Source organism: Montipora capricornis, chromosome 2, assembly GCF_036669925.1.
Source record: "Montipora capricornis isolate CH-2021 chromosome 2, ASM3666992v2, whole genome shotgun sequence".
NCBI lineage: Eukaryota > Metazoa > Cnidaria > Anthozoa > Scleractinia > Acroporidae > Montipora > Montipora capricornis.
This window is the reverse complement of record NC_090884.1, coordinates 335,001-353,191: the sequence shown is the minus strand read 5'-3', so window position 1 is coordinate 353,191 and position 18,191 is coordinate 335,001. Positions and strand designations below refer to the sequence as shown.

General features: G+C 40.1%; 1 protein-coding gene across 1 annotated transcript in view; it reads left to right on the top strand.

Moving 5' to 3' along the window:
• Positions 1-3,873: 3,873 nt before the first annotated feature.
• Positions 3,874-18,191, top strand: part of LOC138038298 (transient receptor potential cation channel subfamily A member 1-like) — an 18,232-nt gene continuing 3,914 nt past the window's right edge. The window contains exons 1-11 of the mRNA XM_068884088.1: positions 3,874-4,213; positions 6,030-6,170; positions 7,475-7,725; positions 8,107-8,188; positions 8,961-9,209; positions 9,295-9,368; positions 11,591-11,767; positions 13,524-13,697; positions 14,176-14,316; positions 15,655-15,771; positions 18,045-18,191. The exon at positions 18,045-18,191 is cut by the window's right edge and continues 37 nt beyond it. Coding sequence (XP_068740189.1) covers positions 4,052-4,213; positions 6,030-6,170; positions 7,475-7,725; positions 8,107-8,188; positions 8,961-9,209; positions 9,295-9,368; positions 11,591-11,767; positions 13,524-13,697; positions 14,176-14,316; positions 15,655-15,771; positions 18,045-18,191 — 1,715 coding nt within the window. The 5' untranslated portion in view covers positions 3,874-4,051. The remainder of the gene's footprint in view (positions 4,214-6,029; positions 6,171-7,474; positions 7,726-8,106; positions 8,189-8,960; positions 9,210-9,294; positions 9,369-11,590; positions 11,768-13,523; positions 13,698-14,175; positions 14,317-15,654; positions 15,772-18,044) is intronic.

Here is an 18,191-nt window from a genome sequence, read left to right as displayed (position 1 = left end):
CTTTGAAAGGGCGTTTTTTTGTGTTAAAAGATTTTGACCAATCACAAGAGTTGAAAACAAAAGCCAAGAAACGTTTACAATTTTACATGTTCCCCACATACGATTTCTGTGGAATTCATTTAAACTGAGACCAGATGAAAGATGAAAGATGGTTGGAAAGTAAGGATGAATATAATACTGCTTTTATGAAGTTTTGTTAACTTTTGCTGTTTAAGCCAATCAGAAGTAAGTACAGACAATAGAAAAGTTATCACCTTTTTGCATACCAATTGAATTCCAACATGTTCGTTGCCGTTGTTGCTATCGTTCTTATCTGGACCGTTTCTTAAAGTGCTACTATGATCAAAAAACCACTTCCTTTTTTTCATCAGATGTTGAAAGTGTGATGCTTAACACTTAACTGGCAAAATTTTTAGCTTTGATTTTTACCCAAAGGTTGTTCACTTTGAGTGTCAGTTTTGGATTTCACGGTCAGCCATTACTCACGTTCAAAACTGACAGATTGGACCTCAGAGGATTGGATCTAGAGAAAGTGACGTCATTAAAATTTAAGCGTGTAAACGCAGCTTATTATATATGCAAAACACGAGTTTGAAAGTCTGTAAGTCCGAAACTCCCATTGCATTGTATTCTTAAACTACCGAGTCTTTGACGCCACTTTCTCCTCAAGCCAGCTCTCTCAAGATTTTAAAGTTAGTAATGGCGGACCATTAAATAGGAAAATCCCGGTTAAAATTAACAGGTGTCTCTTTTAAACAAGGCTTAAAGCGTAGAACACTTACTGTTTGGGTAACGTAGTTTTGAAATCCAAAGGAAAAGGAAAATTGATTTTTTTGGTCGTAGTAGCACTTTAGTGGGCGCCCGCCAACAAGGGAACAATGGTGCCCGCCAACCAGGGAACAATGGTGCCCGCAAACGATGGAACAATGGTACGGAAGCAAATGTTGTCCCTTTAGCGGCCCCAGAAAACATCTGTTGCGGAAGCAAAAATTTGCAGAACGGCGGCGAGGGAGATTATGATGCAAAAGAAAGAAGATTTAAGAAATCTTTAAAAAGCGGTTAAAATATATATATACACGACGTTTCGACGTTCTCGGACGTCATTATCAAGTGAAAAGGAAATAGTATGAAAATTCTTTAAATACAAGAAAAACAATAGTTCATTAAAAAAATAAGCTACAAGCTAAACAAAGAGTTTAGCACTGATGGAGTCACTCTGAGTGTTAAGGCTAGGCTTCAGTTCTTGGATGAATATCATCTCGTAAACGAGGCAGTCAAATTTCCCGTGGCACTTCTTGAGAAATTGGAATTGGCTATTGTTTTTCTTGTATTTAAAGAATATTCATACTATTTCCTTTTCACTTGATAATGACGTCCGAGAACGTCGAAACGTCGTGTATATATATTTTTTAACCGCGTTTTAAAGATTTCTTAAATGTTTTTAAGAATCGTTTTCTCGCAATTTTTTATAGCTAAATGTTTTAAAAAATCGCTTCTTTTTAAAAGAAAGAAGCCTGAGAAATTCCAGGCTTGATCAAGCCACTTTCACTGAGGCCTACATACTTCGCGGTTCAAATACATGAAAATTATAATATTATCATACATTCACCCATGATTACGAGATACAGTATGAATCTCCCAGCTGGCTTGATGGCAAAACAAGTGCAGCCCAACCGCGTGGTCATGGGTTTGAGTCCCGTTCAAGTTGCTTCTTAACTGCGGTATCAATTTCACTGAGACCTACATATTCTGTCGCAGTTCAAATACATGATTTTTTTCATATATTATATACGTACCGAGATTTACGCGCCGAAAAGGATCGAGATAAAAATAGTCTCTTTGCGGCCCTAGAGAATCCTGCTGATTGGTCTTACGATTTCGTTCAATAGTGAAAAACGAAGTATCGACGCTCTGATTGGCTATATCGTTTTTTTCGCTAGTAAAAAATTGTCGTATCAGCCTTTTGATTGGCTAATATGATGTTGAACTTTGGCGCGGGTGGCCTGTGGACCGACAGCGGCAGTCAAATATGGCGGCCGACTGGTGTGTGGTTTTCAAAGTTGTTTATCTTTTATTGCTTAGTTTTCTCCACAAAAATACTTCAGGAGATCTTAAAAAGTTTTAAAAGTGCTCAAGCGAGGTATGGAAGGTAAAGATTTCTTTTATTTCAAAAATATCTTTCTATTTGTTTGGGGCTTTTGTTCATGATCGGTGGTTTGATAGCCTCTCGATTAGCACATACCTCGTTAACTTTATGATCTCTGTACTTACATGATAAACAAATTACTTCATGATTGGCTCGTTTGTACGATTTTTATTACTCACTCGTTGTGAAGGATCGTTAAACTCTCTCGTTCACTTCGCTCACTCGTTCGTTTACGCGATCCTTCACAACTGGGGAATATAAATCGTACGCACTCACCAACCATGAAGTAATCTATATTGCCAAAATGTTCCCATTTTCTGTTTCCATTTTCTCGGACACAAAAAAGAAAAATGTGACAAATATTTTTTTTATTTAGTCATGTTGGAGTTTCAGTACGAATTTTGCTTCCCAGAAACCGTTAACAGCAGCAGGCAAAGAGGCAAGACCCAGGAATAGAAAACCGTGCGTAAGAGATCTAGAACCAATAGATGGTTTTTCACCTGACGTCACAGCGGCCATGTTGATTCACAGAACAATAGAAAAAAAGGTCTTTTGGGAGTTAAACCTATTATAATGCAAAACACATAATTTGCTATTGCTTTGTGCGTGGCCGTCTCATCACGTGATTGAAAACCATCTATATAATAATAACCTTATTGAACTAGTTTGATCGATCCGCACTGGGAAAATAATGATTTCTTTTCTTTTTTGCAAGTTTAGGAACTCGACCACAGGGGAAGATATCTGTTTACAAACATTGCTTTTGTTATTCAAATGTAGCAACCACAGAAACAAAAGACCCTTTGTTTCCACAGCCAATGAGGCTCTGGTTGACACGTTAATGACAATAGGTGACGTCACCGATATCTTCCTTTATTCTTTCCCAGTTTACGATATGGACCCTAATCCTTAATTTGAATAAAAAATTAAGAGCGAAAGCTGATCATCGATTAAAATATTCAAGCCATTTTCGCCATAAATGTAAATCGTTTACTATTTCGTGCAAATAAACGGTATTTTTAGGATACTATAACATTGTAATTCCGACTTCAAAAATTACAGACTAGGAGTAATTCGTTGATTCGGTTGGATAACGGGCTTTTTATGATAACCACTGAGGAAGCACAAAATTGGACATTTTTTTGTATTCAAATGATCAAAGTTTCGACCATGCGTTCAGTTAGCTTTTGACGTCGAGCTCTATTAAAACGCCAGGTCTTTCAAAAAGTTATTTGTTACATGACCGAGAGTGGCTATTTAATAGCAATTGGAGTATACACTTTGTCAACCAATGAGGACAGAGAAAACGTCCATTAGTATATTATAAAACAGTGGATAGCGTTGAAGGCGCGAGCTCAGTGATTGGCTACTCAAACTCCGGATATCCTTTGCTATTCACCTCCGAGCAATTCGCGCGGAATTTGCACCCGAATGTGTTGTAATCTTTGCAGGAATAAATGAGTTAAAATCATCTTTTTGTGCTATATTATCTCACTGTTTTAGTATACACTAAAACAACTATTCACCTTGGTGGCTAGTGGTGGATATTTCCCTCGCCGCTTCGTGGCTCGGTAAATATCCACCAATTTGCACTGTCATATGATTTCCACTGCCTTATACTTGATTTATTTTGCACCTGTTTGCAACTCCGTTGCGTAACTTGTTATTAGGCAAACTGTATTAGCTTGCATAATTATTTCAGAATCTTTGGAGACACCACAAAACAGGCTTAAATCAATTTTAAGTTGACATAGGCTCTTTTTCAGATATTGTTTTGCATAAAGCATGGAAAGGAAAGGAACTTCATTTAAGCGTCTAGTCGTTCTGACACTGTGAACTGAAATTAACAATCAACGTAAAACAAGGACATTAGGCTTTGAGGAAAAACGTCTTTTTGTAAAAAGGATGGCAGTTCCAAACACGAATTTCGAAATATCCTCACATGAACTAGTTCTGCAGAGAAGTCCTTCGGTCTTGGATGGCTCGCTATCTGTGATAAACAGCACGTTTACTCTTCAGGATCATGTCGAAATCATGCATCATTCGAGCGAGGAATTTCACGAAGCGGTAAGTTGGAGATGCAGCGAGTTAGGACCCTTGCCAACTCCGACATTTTTCGTCGTCGAGTTAGAACCACCACTGTTTGATCATGTTGAAAATAGGAGTTGCAAGGGAAACACCATGCCCCAGTTATTATTTTCTACCGCCATTGTTTTACGCTCAAACCGTTTGTACTGTAATTGGTTCACTTCGTGCGGCAGCGAAAGTTAATTTTTTTCTGCTAGAAGTATGTACGTTACGTCTTGCGAACTTTCTGAATGCTCAACTTCTGTCGAGATTTCTGTATTAGTCTTGAATCTTTTCGTCCTTAAGCAGCATTGCCCTTTAAAACATGTCTTTCTCAACCTGACAAAGAGCAGTTACAAAATCCAAGAGGACAAATAAAAATAAGGGTCAAATAATAATAGAGACATGAGATTTATTTGTATGAAAAAAAAATCGCTAAGCATTATATCAATGTAAACTTATTTTTATGTCAAAAAAAAAAAGACAATCGGATAAAATTTTTCACACCTTTTCGTCCGGAAACTGACCGCGGCTTTGAAAATAATTAGATTTTCCCGTTGATTTGGAAAACCGTTACGAAACACACAAATGTAAACATAATCCTCACAGACTAGTCAGCTTTGCCCCATGCAAGCGGTAATTAAAATCCATACTCAACAACTTCTTTAAGTAAGCAGAAATTTGAAGCGGATAATTTTTTTTGCGGTTGAGCACAGCAGTGAAAAAATTTCAAGATGAAGAAAGCAGACCTTTTTTGTAATTAATTGAATATCCTCTGCTTTGTTTTATAACTGCAATAACACATAATGTGCAGGTTGTCGAGTTTCAGAGGCAAACTTTCGTATGATATTTTTACCATAAAAAGAGCTTTTTAATTTCTGATCATTTTACTGACACTGATTGTTACGTAGAGTAATAAAACGAGTCTCACTTTTGCACTTTTGCAGAGTAGGTGTTTCTGTAAACAACTCTTTGTCCCAAGCACTAATTTGCATTTCATATCAACGAGAGAACATTGAAATTAAAAGTAAAGAAAACGTTAGCCATATTGCCTTGAAATGGGAAAAAATGGGAACGGGAAATTTCACATTTGTTACAATGTCTTAATTTACGGAAATAAGGTTTTGCTTGTTGGCGCATTCAATGACTTCGAAAAACGACATTTTTGAGCAAGTGAGATGAAAACAAAATATTGACAGACATCATCATTCTCATTAGCAGCGCTTAATAGAAAACATTTATCCTCCTTAATTTGACTCTTTTGTCCTGTCCCTTTGTCTTTTCTTTATTAATTTTATAATGTTTTGGGTTATGATCGGTTTTAATCTTCCCTTTATCAAAATTATTTTCCGGTGTTCATCCTTGACTTCCACTACCATATGATAGATGGTTTTTAGAGTCTTGAGGCGGTTCAATTTATTAGTCTTTTCTCGTCCTCTCGAGAAGTAAAATAATAAACCTTCCGTTAACTATTTAGTTTATCGTTTTTCTAATGACGTCGCGGCCGCAATGTGGCTCAAATCCGACGATAGTATACTTCCTCTGGTTTTAGCCGGATGGCAACTAGAAACAATGAGGAGCTTTCGCCGGGTTCTTTAAGTATTCTCCTTACAAAGGAAACGATTAAGTGTAGTTCCGTGACTTTGACAGGTCGCCACTTGGGGAAATTTTAAATATGTCATCCCTTTTTTCAAAAGTTCCCTTCTGGGTGATTGCAGCATTGAGACAGGGGCTCACTGAAATTGGGACGTAATGTTTTCTTTCTTCTCCTTTCGGTCCCACCCAACACGCTTTTTGTCTGATTTTCTTTGTAAAGGTAAAACAAGAAATGAGAGAAAAAGGAATAGGCAGAGACCAGGCAATGGATTCGGTCCGTGTTCAGAGGCTAATACAAGTCTGTGATACCAAAGAAAGCACAGTCCTCTATCTTTTAGAAGAATGGAATTACGAACCGCAGGTGACAATGTCTTTGATGAGATGTTCTGATCCACTTTTCCGCTTCAAAACGTTTGCAAGTCACGCACGACAGTTTCCTCATTTTAGCTTGTGTAATATTTACCTAATTTTTGTCGTCTCCTTCACAAACGTATTTCCTATTGCATATGATAATATCAAAATATCGATATCAGTATGATATGAATAAAGAACGAGGCAGCACACATTTGTGATTATTATGGTTTTGATTGTTAAATCTCAAAATATTATGATAATATCAAAATATCACCGTGAGATGGCACACTAAAGTGGATGTGATCAAGTGTTGAGGGGCTTGATATTTTGATATATCATGATAATATCACAATGATTTCAAGTGTTTGCCTGGATGTGATCAAGTGTTAAAGGGCTTGATATTTTGATATATCATGATAATATCACAATATCAGGATAATATGAAAATCTCAAAATCTCACAGTTGATCTGATATTTAGACCCTCTGCAATCCCGCATCTTAGTGTAAAAATGCAAGACTTAAATTCGTAGTAACCATCGAAATAAAAATTATGACTGTCTCGCTGATCAATCAAGTTCAATGTCCGTACTATAAGTTAAGGTCCTTGTTTGTTCCAGATCAATTTTTGGCAAAAGCTGGAAGAAGAAGGAGCCGTAATTTATAGTAAGACGCGAGAAAGTTAGTGAGACTTAATCGAATCGCGTGTGAAACGTACACCATGTCATGTCAAATATGGCGAGCATATTATGTGAGAGAAACACCGTCGGCTTCCTGGGAGAATACTCTCTAGAGAGTAAAGGAACTTCCGACGTTAAATAACGCGTACCTTTACCTTTACCTAACTTCACATTACGTAACGTATAGAAATGATGAGTCCTTTTATTGCACTCTTTCTAATTTACAGTTCTTAGATCTAATTTTCACAATCGTTAGTTGTTGTCCTTCAGTAGCATATTGATAGTAATGATTCCAAGTTTGAGTGAGGCCTGAACACTGCTGTGAAGTTTTTTATACTCAATTATTCCATCAGAGATCAACCCTAGTATTGGAATTGGGCCCACACAACGGTGATCAAATCCGAAGGTCGTGAGTTCAAATCCCACCCTGGTCAGAGTTTTTCTCTGTCCTTCTGTGGGCCCAATTCCAATACTAGGGTTGATCTCTGATGGAATAATTGGGTATAAAAAACTTCACAGAAGTGTTAGGCCTCACTCGAACTTGGAATCATTACTCTAATTTTCATGTTAAGACTTGGGTCGTATTGATTGCATTTACCCTTGGAGTCGCACTAACTTTGCTTTGCGAAACAGGTTTACAGATTCATTCAGCTGCTATGCGACGGTGGAGTTGATTTAGCAGCCCTTGGAGACTTTCTTCACAACAATCCGTTACACATAGCTGCAAAGAAGAATTACGTAACACTCGCACAATTCTTGGTCACAAACTATCCCAGCATGCTTCTCGCCACAAACAGTCAGGGAGAACTTCCGGTGGAAACTGCGATTGGATATGGCCAAGATGAAGTGGCCGCTTTCCTTATAAGGCAAATGGATCATAGAAGGTTGGTCAAACCATGCTGCTGAATTTCAGGTTTTGCCGCAAAAAGGTTTTACTATTAGATTTTTTTCAGCGCCCACGTTAGAGGTGGATTTATATTGTTTTATCTCCAAACATGAAAAGCATGGCTTGTATAATTCATATCCGGGAACTTTTATTTGCGAATTAATAATTATACACAGGCAACCCAACACAACAATTGAGATTACTTCCAACAGTTACTTGACTTTTGCTTTTTTGTCAGTGGCATAAAACTTCAAAAGAAACAGAAGATCTTAATGTGGACCGTCTCAATGTGAATAACGAAAACAGTCGGCTGAGCACGCAAGGCGGTCCAATGGGGATCTCATAGCACTACCGTTTGTTGTAAACATTTTTTCCTTAGAGCTTTACGATTGTTCAAAGCCAACCAGCAAAGAAAAGCTGCCATCAGTCTGATGAAAATCACTGAAGAGTTCAAACTGCAGGTATTCAGCAATGATGCTGACTTAAGTTACTTTTTCAATAAAGAATTTAAAATGGCTTAAACACCTTCAAGAAACTGTACTATTTTGATGGATTGACTATACAATATTACATCACCAAACAGATATGATATTGTAGTACTGGAAACAACAATTATTGCCTAACAATATTCTCTCAAGTGCATCTTGTTGAGCAATAACCCAAACGTTGCCGGATTGAAACAGTGTTGTACGGTTAATCCTTCGTATAATACAGTCTCTTCGAAGTAAAATTGTTGAAACTGGTATGGGCCATGTTAAGCTGCTTAACCAGCAGATGATTAACGTTCACTTGAATCGTTTTAAGGAGTGATTTTCTTGGCTTTCAATATTCAATCGTTATTTCCTACATGACTTACGAACATTTATTAAGGCAGACTTTAATGTGGAGTTTCGAATTGGAACTCAAATGGTAAATAAATACATGAATGAGGTATGTGCGGCAAACGAACGCAAAAAGTTTGCTCAACAAAAGCTAACTAAGCTAAGGGCGCTTTCCATTTGACAGAACTGACCGGCCAGGCCGGGCATTTGGAAGGACTAACTCAACAACGCATTCAAATTAACAAACTTCGAGGATGATATATACTCCTCCAGAAGAATGCGCGAGGGATTATCTTGCAAGTGTTCCTTCAAATTGTTGCATTTTCTTTGCAAACTAATAGGTCTGGCCGGCCAGTTCTGACGAAAGCTAGGAAAGCGCCCTAAGTAAGCGATGTTTCATTTTCTGTGATAGAAAACTATCGTTGCTGTGTTGGATTGCTTGATATCTCCTCGCTGGCCGCATCCACCCTGCCTTCCGTTCGATTCGGTCCCATGCCTGTCCTGGCAGAACTTTCAAGACACGCCAACTCACTTTTACGTGACGTATGACATCTTGGAGAGTGACGTAAAGGGAAGATGCCCAGATGAGTCCGAATATGAGTACACACCTAAGTCGTGTTATTACAATCTGGCTAAACACCTTCAGCGAACTCTGAACAAGGTAGAGTATCACACAGTTGATTTAAAACGATAAATTTGCTTCTACTTTAGTGCAGTTTCATGTTATTTTTTCCTCTTTCTTCCAGGACATTTTAAATCACGCTGTGATACAAACGTTGACTGCAAGAAAATGGCAAAAATATGCCCTCTTCTGGTTTAGGTGACGACATATGTTCTGTTTTTTCATGATTGCCATTCTTTTTAGTATCCGCGGTTTTCGATATGGTGGCAATGCCGACCCTAACACTTACTTTATTGGGTTTTCAATTCAGAGGTAGAAAACCGAAAAATTCGAAGACACTAGTTTAGTCATCTTCACACGCTAAGACATTCAAATGTACCAATCACAGGAGAAATCAAATATAAAATGCAGGAAACCATAATCGTTAAAGCCGGGACACACTAGACGATAAGTCGCTGCAACAATTCGCCTTGTTTGACGCGGTTAATTTTACGAAAAATCATTGTCGCTGGGGCAGAATTTTGTCGCCTCGACCAGTCGCACGCACTCACACCAGTTTGAATTCGTGCGACTTATCGCAGCGACAAAATAAGCGAAAGCAGCGTTGTCGCACCGTGTGTACACTTCCCGGCGGCAACAAGTCGCTGCGACAGAATATAAATGAACCAATGAGAGAGCGTCATATGGTCAGCCATATTGAATTAGAAAACTAGTTCACGTTTCCCTTCATACGAGATCACTGCGTGTGCACCGAACAGGCGTGGTGTCGCAGCGACTTGTTTTGCAAGTAGTACACATGGAGCAACTCGTCGCAGAGACCTGTCGCTGCGACTTGTCGCCTAGTGTGTCCCGGCCTTTATGCTTTGGTGAGGGAAAATACAGCCGTTTCTCGTCACTTGAGGACCGAAGTTTGGGAAGCACTTTGTAACGTTGATTATTTTTATTAGTTGGGTAAAGGAAACCAGCAAAGTAGACACTTTGAGATGCTTGTCAAAATCCTTGTACATCTAGTTTCCTGCATTTTTGGACGTATATGAAAAACTGAACTGTCATCTGGTTAGCAGAATTTCAGGACATGAATGAAAGTTCCTAAATGAAAACTTGATTTAAGGACGGTGCCTACTAATTCAAAGGTATTTTTGCGCGGTTTTATGAATATGCGGCAAAAGCAGATCTCAATAAGTGTTATTAAAATCCAAAAAGAAAATTGGGGGTAACCACGCATTTTCCAAAGATAATTAATCAACAATATTAGCAAAAAATTAAACTTTAACATACAAAGCAATGTATGGCGTTCCTTTCCAAATTAAAGCTCAATTATCTCTGAAAAATGCATGGTTACCCCAAAATTTTCTTTTTGGATACCAAGAGCCCTTGCTAAGTTCTGCTTTCTCCGCATAAATTTAAACCGCACAAAAATATCCCTGCATTAGTAAACACTACCGATAGGAAATCCGAGTATCCGGAGATTCGCAGAACGTCTTCGCAATAACAATAGTGGGCACCGTCCTTAAGGCGCTGTTACACTGTGCAATTTTTCGTCCAACTTGTCTCGCAACGCCATTGCGAGACAAGTTGCATGGATCATTGCCCGATGTAACATACCTTGCAACGGCCAAAAACGCTGCGAGACCAGTTGCAGAGGTGGTTCGTGCGCGGCTTTGGGAGCAAGAGGTCCCCGATTCGATTCTCGGTGACTTCAACGTCTTTTTCGACTTTCCTCTGATCCGTGTAGCTATAGCTTTAAATAACCGTAAAACTGAGAACTGACAGAGGAAGGGGGGTAGAAGGCGCACCGTCAGCTTCCATTGATATCAGTTTCGTAACTGAAGGAACTACCGTCGTTAAATAAAGTAACTTTACTTTACTAGTTCTACTTTCCGCAACGTTTGCAACGAATCTTTTAAGCATTGTGCAGTGTAACATCTGTCCTGCAACTTGTGTCGCGGCGGTTTGCGGCAACAGCCGATGAAACTGTTCCTTTGACCTCATGCTCTGTGATCATCGAAATGAGACACGTTGCATGAAACGTTGCTCAGTGTAACACCCGTAAAACAACTTGTTTCGTAATGTGAGAACGTTTGTAGAAATGGCGTTGCGAAACAAGGTGCACGAAAAATTGCACAGTGTAACAGCGCCTTTAATGGAATATCAGTATTGTGGTTCAGTTTGGTTAAGAACTTCTTCGCACTTTGAGACTTCGTTCCTAACGAACATTACTACTACCACGTCATGACGGATTTCAGAAATACGCTGACGAGGGTTAAAGGCTGGCACACCCAAAACAGACATTTTGAGAGCACTCTAATAACTGATAGTCGTCCTTCTTTTGGAGACTGTTTTAACACAAACAGAAAACGCCCTCTCCGCTACGAGACCAAAGGGAAGATTAAATTGCATTTTTTTTGTTTGATTGACAGGGTCCGAGCGCTAAATTATATTCTTTTCTTAAGCGCTTTCTGTAGCTCTATGATATTCGCTGCCCGATCACGTGATCCGCTAGATTATGGAGCTTCAAAAGGAAGATTAGTTCCCGACTTTTGGAGTATCTTGGTGACATTGTGGTTTTTAGCTGACGAATGTTCTGAACTGAGAAGGTTAGACTTTTAAACTTTATATTACCATACATTAAAGATCTTATTCTCTGAGGGATTCAGTGGAGGATTAGCCACATTCGTTCTTTCGATGTATCCTCTCAAAAAAGTTAGGATAAAAGACGATATGGGGAAGAATTTTTGTATATGTGATATGTATACGTGCTTCTTCCAGTCCTACTTTGAGATCTATTATCCCTTTCTTTTCGGAAAGGCAAAAAAGACTTAGAGGAAAAGTGGCTGAAACATCTCAATCATTTGATGCTAAAATTTCAAAAGAGCTAATTTTTAATCTTGAATTCTCCAACCTAGGGCCGGATGGTTTCGAAAACAGATCTCTTTCTCTCTAGATGGTTTTCACCTGACGTCACAGCAGCCATATTGGTGCACAGAACAATATCCAGAAAACAAGTCTTTTGGGAATTTGACTCTATTATCATGCAAAATATGAGCGATGTTTTGCTATTGTTTTGTTCACCAACATGGCCGTCTCATCATGTGATTGAAAACCATCTATATTTGCGATTAAAAGAGCGCCTAAGCTAAATCTCTAGAATTCCGTGAGGGTCAACTAAAACAAAGACGCATCAATTAAACCTTGAAGAAATGCATTTTTCATTTCATCACTCAGGGATACTCCAAAAAAATCCGAGTGCTCCTTTGCAGGAGACGAACCTACGACCTTCCGATTACTAATTCGGATGCTCTACCACTGAGCTATCGAAGTCTCGTGGGAGCAAGAACATTGTGACTCGGGGATACTCGGGAAAAAATCCGAGTGCTCCTTTGCAAGAGACGAACCTACGACCTTCCGATTTCCAAGTCGGATGCTCATCCACTGAGCTAGAAGAGACTCGTCAGTGGTGACTCAGGGATACTCGGAAAAAAATCCGAGTGCTCCTTTGCAGGAGACGAACCTACGACCTTCCGATTTCTAAGTCGGATGCTCATCCACTGAGCTATAAGAGACTCGCCAGTGGTGACTCAGGGATACTCGGAAAAAAATCCGAGTGCTCCTTTGCAGGAGACGAACCTACGACCTTCCGATTTCTAAGTCGGATGCTCATCCACTGAGCTATAAGAGACTCGTCAGTGGTGACTCAGGGATACTCGGAAAAAAATCCGAGTGCTCCTTTACAGGAATCGAGGGAGATCTACGACCTTCCCATTACTAATTCAGATCATCGGCTCTATCACCGAGCTATAGTGTAGCTATTAAACTAGATTAAGGTTATAATTGTTCCGGTACATATATGGGTTATTGACAGGGCGTGAGGTCAAGATGGCTGGATATTGGCCAAGTTCTTTTTTTGTGTATTTATGGGCCAAGACGAAGTCGAGGTCCATAAACACGCATAAAAAGAACAAGGCCAATGTCCAGCCATCTTGATCAAACAAGCTTGGTCAATAAAGGATTTATTATATGGGATAAAACACCAAAAAATGATCTTCGATCTTGCGCCGGGACCAAGTGAGAAATCCCGAGCGGGCAAGATAGCTCCATCTTGCCCGCTCGGGTAGCCAATCACAGCGCGGGATTTGGTTCATCTTCAGTGCCCGCTCACGGAGCTAGCCCTATAATAAGGTCGCATACTGCTAGGACTGAAATTGTTGAAGTAGTGCGTTCGCAATTGTAGTGAGGATGGTGGTGAATGTCTAGCCCAGTAAATTCTTGTTCACTCTGATTTAGACGAATATCAAAGTAAATTAATATTTGACTACCTAACTCGTCCTTTTACAAAAAAATCTGTCATTATAGAGAGCCAAAGGAGTACATGCTGGATATTTTCAATTATTTGGATCTGTCAGGATATTCGCTGATTTTGATAACCTACGTGTTCAGATATCTTCAAAGTGACCAACAGTGGACTTTTGGCTCTTTAGCAGTTTTGGTCAATTTTATCGGCATTTTCAAGTATTCCATTGGATCTCGGTAAGGGTTCCATATCAGTCGTTTCTTTAGCTGAGCTCCAAGGTAGCGCAGAACAACAATGCGATGAATTTTTCACTTCCTCTCGCTACGCGTTCTGCTTCTAAGCGCCCTTAAAACAGCCTATATCGTTGTGGTCTCTTAATATAGGTCCGCAATACGTATATACAATAAGGACGAGCCGAAAACTCGTGGCTTAATATAAGCGTCAATTGACCTCTTTAGCTTGTACGTTTTGTTTTCCCCATTTCAGACCACGTGATGTTCTCAAGGGAATTCCTCTGTTGTTTTTTCATAATTTATTCGTACATAAGCACGCGCATAAGCAGACATTTGAAAGACTGTTCTCTAGAGTAACATCACGTGGTTTGAAATGGGAAAACAAGACGTACAAGCTAAAGAGGTAAATTCATGTTCGGTGACAGTATTACATCCGAAATTTAATCCAGTTCCTCCCCTTGTTTTTTTCCCTTTCTTTCAGAGAAACAGGTCTCTATATCAAATGCCTCGGCAAAGTCATCTACAAGGACATTCCGCGATTCCTGTCCGTGTTTGTTATTATTTTGCTCACCTTTTCATTGTCATTTTTTCTGGCCATCAAAGGATATGAATCAAAATTGAAGTAAGCAGCTCACTTTTACATCTCATATTCCCAGTGATTTTATTCACGGCATACACCTCTTATTTTCACTCAAATGCAACAGAACTACACACCTTATTCCAAAATGGCCGCCATTTTAGTACTCTTTTGTTTGCTTGCAAATTAGCCCTTTTGGTCTCGTTCAAGTTAAATCTTCTTTTGAGCATCGAACTGTCATGCGGGAGGTCGCGGGTTCGAACCCCGGCCGGATGAACACTCAGGATCTTAAAATAACTGAGGAGAAAGTGCTGCCTTTGTAATTTCATCTGCAAATGGTAGACTTTCAAGTCTTCTCGGATAAGGACTGTAAACCGTAGGCCCTGTCTCACAGATAACTTCTATGTTCACAAGTTTCCTGTGGGACGTTAAAGAATCCACACACTATTCGATAAGAGTAGAGGACCATCTCGCACTAACAAATCCAGGAGACCACAGGAGTGAACAGAACGAGTGATGAGATCAAACGCCGAAGATGGAATTGGATCGCGCATATATTGAGGAAGAACAGAGAGGAGCACTGTGTTACAGCATTGGAGTGGAGGCCAGAGGGGAGGAGGAGACCAGATCGACCAAAAACAACATGGAGGAGAACGGTTGAAGACAAAGGACGAGTAGCTGGGTGACAATCATGGACGACTGTCAGAGCTTTAGCAGCAAACCGAAGTGGATGGAAAGAGAATGTCAAAGCCTTATGTGCCTTATGGCACGAAGAGATATAGAGATAGAGAGGGGATGTAGTCCCCGGTGTTGTGGCTGTCCTGTTCGCTTCAGCAAAAGTGGCCGGCTTGGCAGTGATGTCTCTAAAAAGGCTTACAGTGTATGAGGCCACCTAAGCAAAAAGAGCCATAAGTCAAATAGGGAATTTGCCGAGTGCTGGAACATGTAGATGTAGATGTAGAAGTAGATGTTTAAAAGCGAGGCCAAAAAGGCCATTTTGCAAGAAAACAAAAGAATACTTGAATGGCGGCTATTTTGGAATAAGGTGTATGGCGTGGCCCCTCTCATGCCTGTTTTATTCTTTTATTCATTTGTTTTTTTGACGTCACTGTCGTAAATCGTAAGATAACAAGAATCATTCTCTCATTCAACCAAATATGAAACTTTTTCCTCCGAGAAGTGTCCTCTCTCCCACCTACCACGCAAGGCCTCGATTTTCGTTGGCCATCTAACACGTACTAGAGCCGCAAACTAGGGGAGCCCTGAATAGCTTGATAATCCTAGTTGTGGCGCGGTAATGTATAAGGTCCCTGTGTGAATTTTCCATATGGAGTGCCATATTTATTTTTCTCCATTCATTCGTATTTTTGTTTTCTTTATCAGATTTAGCCCGCTCAGGAATGACATCAATTGTACAACAGAAATAGGATGTGTGGTGATGGCGGGTGTAATGACTTGGCTTGAAGGTTCAGCAATTGTCAGCAGTCTGAACGACGTGGGGTGAGAGCTCTATCATTGTAGGGAAGGGATGAATGCATTTGTTATCTATATACACATACACGTTTCCCAAATCAATGCTAGGTCAGGTCCTAAAAATATAACTTGCAGGTATATAGATCATTTGGTTCGTTCGTTCATTCAGTTTTTTAATCACTGCATGATACTGTATACTTCACAGCTCAGTTGGTTAGAGCGTCGCACCGGTATCGCGAGGTCACGGGTTCAAACCCCGTTGAAGTCCTGAATTTTTCAGGCTTCTTTACGCAATTGCAAAAATTGCGTTCACAATTGCGAGGATCATAGTTTCACTTGATACCGTATACTATTTAGTCATTGATTCCTAAAATCATTGAATCGTTCTTTTCATTCATTCGTTCCTACGCCTGTTCCCTTGTTCGATCGTCCATTCATAAGTATCCCTTTTTTCACTGCCATGTAAATTAGCCTCTCAAAAAACTACCGTGACACTTACAATCAGGTGAAGCCTCGCATTCAGTAGCTTGGCAAATTAGCATTCCTTTGCAAGTGACAGATAGAGTTCCACTGTGGGGTGAATTAAATTAAGGCTACGTTTACACGGGTGCGGACAAAATTTTGCACTGACGAATTTGGTACCCGGATCTCCTGTTTATATGGAACAGTGAAAATTCTGTTACAGATCACAATGGTGTTTACATAGGTCCGTGCAAATTTTGAGACCAGTCGCGGCATTTGAATGACTTTTTTTGCATCTCTTCTGTGATTGGTTAAGCTAACGTTTTTAGCCAATCACGTTGTCGCTAGGTGCAGCACGCGGCAAATCAAACATGGCTTTCTGGTCCGTGCTGTCTGTGACTTTTTCCACGGCCGGTTGTTTTGTAAGCTGTACATGCTCACCAAGAAATTCAAATGTGTACGTTGCTCCGATCGATGAAGATCGCAGACAACGATAGCCATTTGCAGCAATGTGTTCTGCACTAGCAGCCCAGCTAATCCGGCTAAAATAGCGATGCATGCAGCTGCCGCTCGTCTCCACATATCTGTATCGTGCTTTTGTTAATTTGTTTTGTGTCAAATTTGATTTTAAACAGAGAAATGTAACTTTACGAAAGGAACAGCAACCAAAAAACATAGTAGATTCCAGGCCTTAATCGCGTTAACTGTGCAAAACGTAGCACGGTTCGGGTGTTTTTATGAATATAAATAAATATTGCTAGTGCTAATCACCCTTACGGGTGGGCGCGGCTGAAAGCATACAAAGGCGCCTCTGGCTGCCGCTATACAGTCCATGTTTGATGTCGGAGCACAGCACCACAGCTAGATGTTAATTAGCTGTGAGTCGATTTTGATGAGGGAGGAAAACCGGAGTACCCGGAGAAAAACCCTCGAGTCAGGTTGAGATCGACTGAAACTCAGCCCACATGCTGGCCGAGGCCAGAATTGAACCCCGGCTCTCAGTGGTGGGAGGCCCGATAGATAACCACTAAGCCACCCTGACTCCCAATGAGTCTGTATGCATATTGGAACCGTGCCATGGAAAATGTTGACCTGCTTTTTTCAGCTCCCAAACTTGCATCGGTCACCGGTCCCGTGTGAAGGCAAGGTGGAACCGTGAAAGTTTTTGTCCGTGCAAACATTTGTCCGGACCCGTGTAAACGGGGTCTAAGTCAATAGGATTCTAGGATGACATAAATTTTAGATATATCGACGTCAAAGAAAACAATTGCAAAGGGTAAATTGCGACATCGAATCTTGGGAATATTTGGCGTGGGAAAGAAAAACAGTTTCAGAATCTGTAGAAAAGGCGACGAAAAGCCAATTAAACCGTCAATCACGTCACAAGCTACTAAGGTCCGGCATCACCTGCCAGCGAAAGATGTTGTCGTGGTTTTATTTCGAATGCAGAATGATTGCGACAAAGCCAATCAAATTCAGTCGACACCCCAATCATCAAGTATATAGCTACTACCTCTACCACTACTATTAATATCGCTACTACTTCCGCTACTGCTACTACCACAGCCTGGAGTTCGTGCATTAGCAGTGTTCTCTAACTTTATTCGAGTCTGTTGTCGACGATAAATATCAGCATGAACTTACTATCCCACAAGGCTACCCGAACCAGTCTCCTAAAAGCTTTTAGACTAGGGGATGGCAGGCTTTGGCAAAAAAAGTCTCTCACAAATACCACTTTAATTCTCGGAGTCTGATGACTTCCACTGCTCTCTATTTATTCTGAGATCATAGCAGCAAGTGAAGCTAAGAGTTCATTTTATAACTCCTTTTTTCTGTAGGTTCCTCGCAGCTTTATTGATTATTATCTTCATGATTAGTGTGAGTGTTATTCTGCTGAACATTCTAATCGCTCAACTATCGCTAACTTATGAGATGGTACAAGAGGAGTCGCTGCTAAGCTTTACAGCACTGAGAATGCAAGCCGT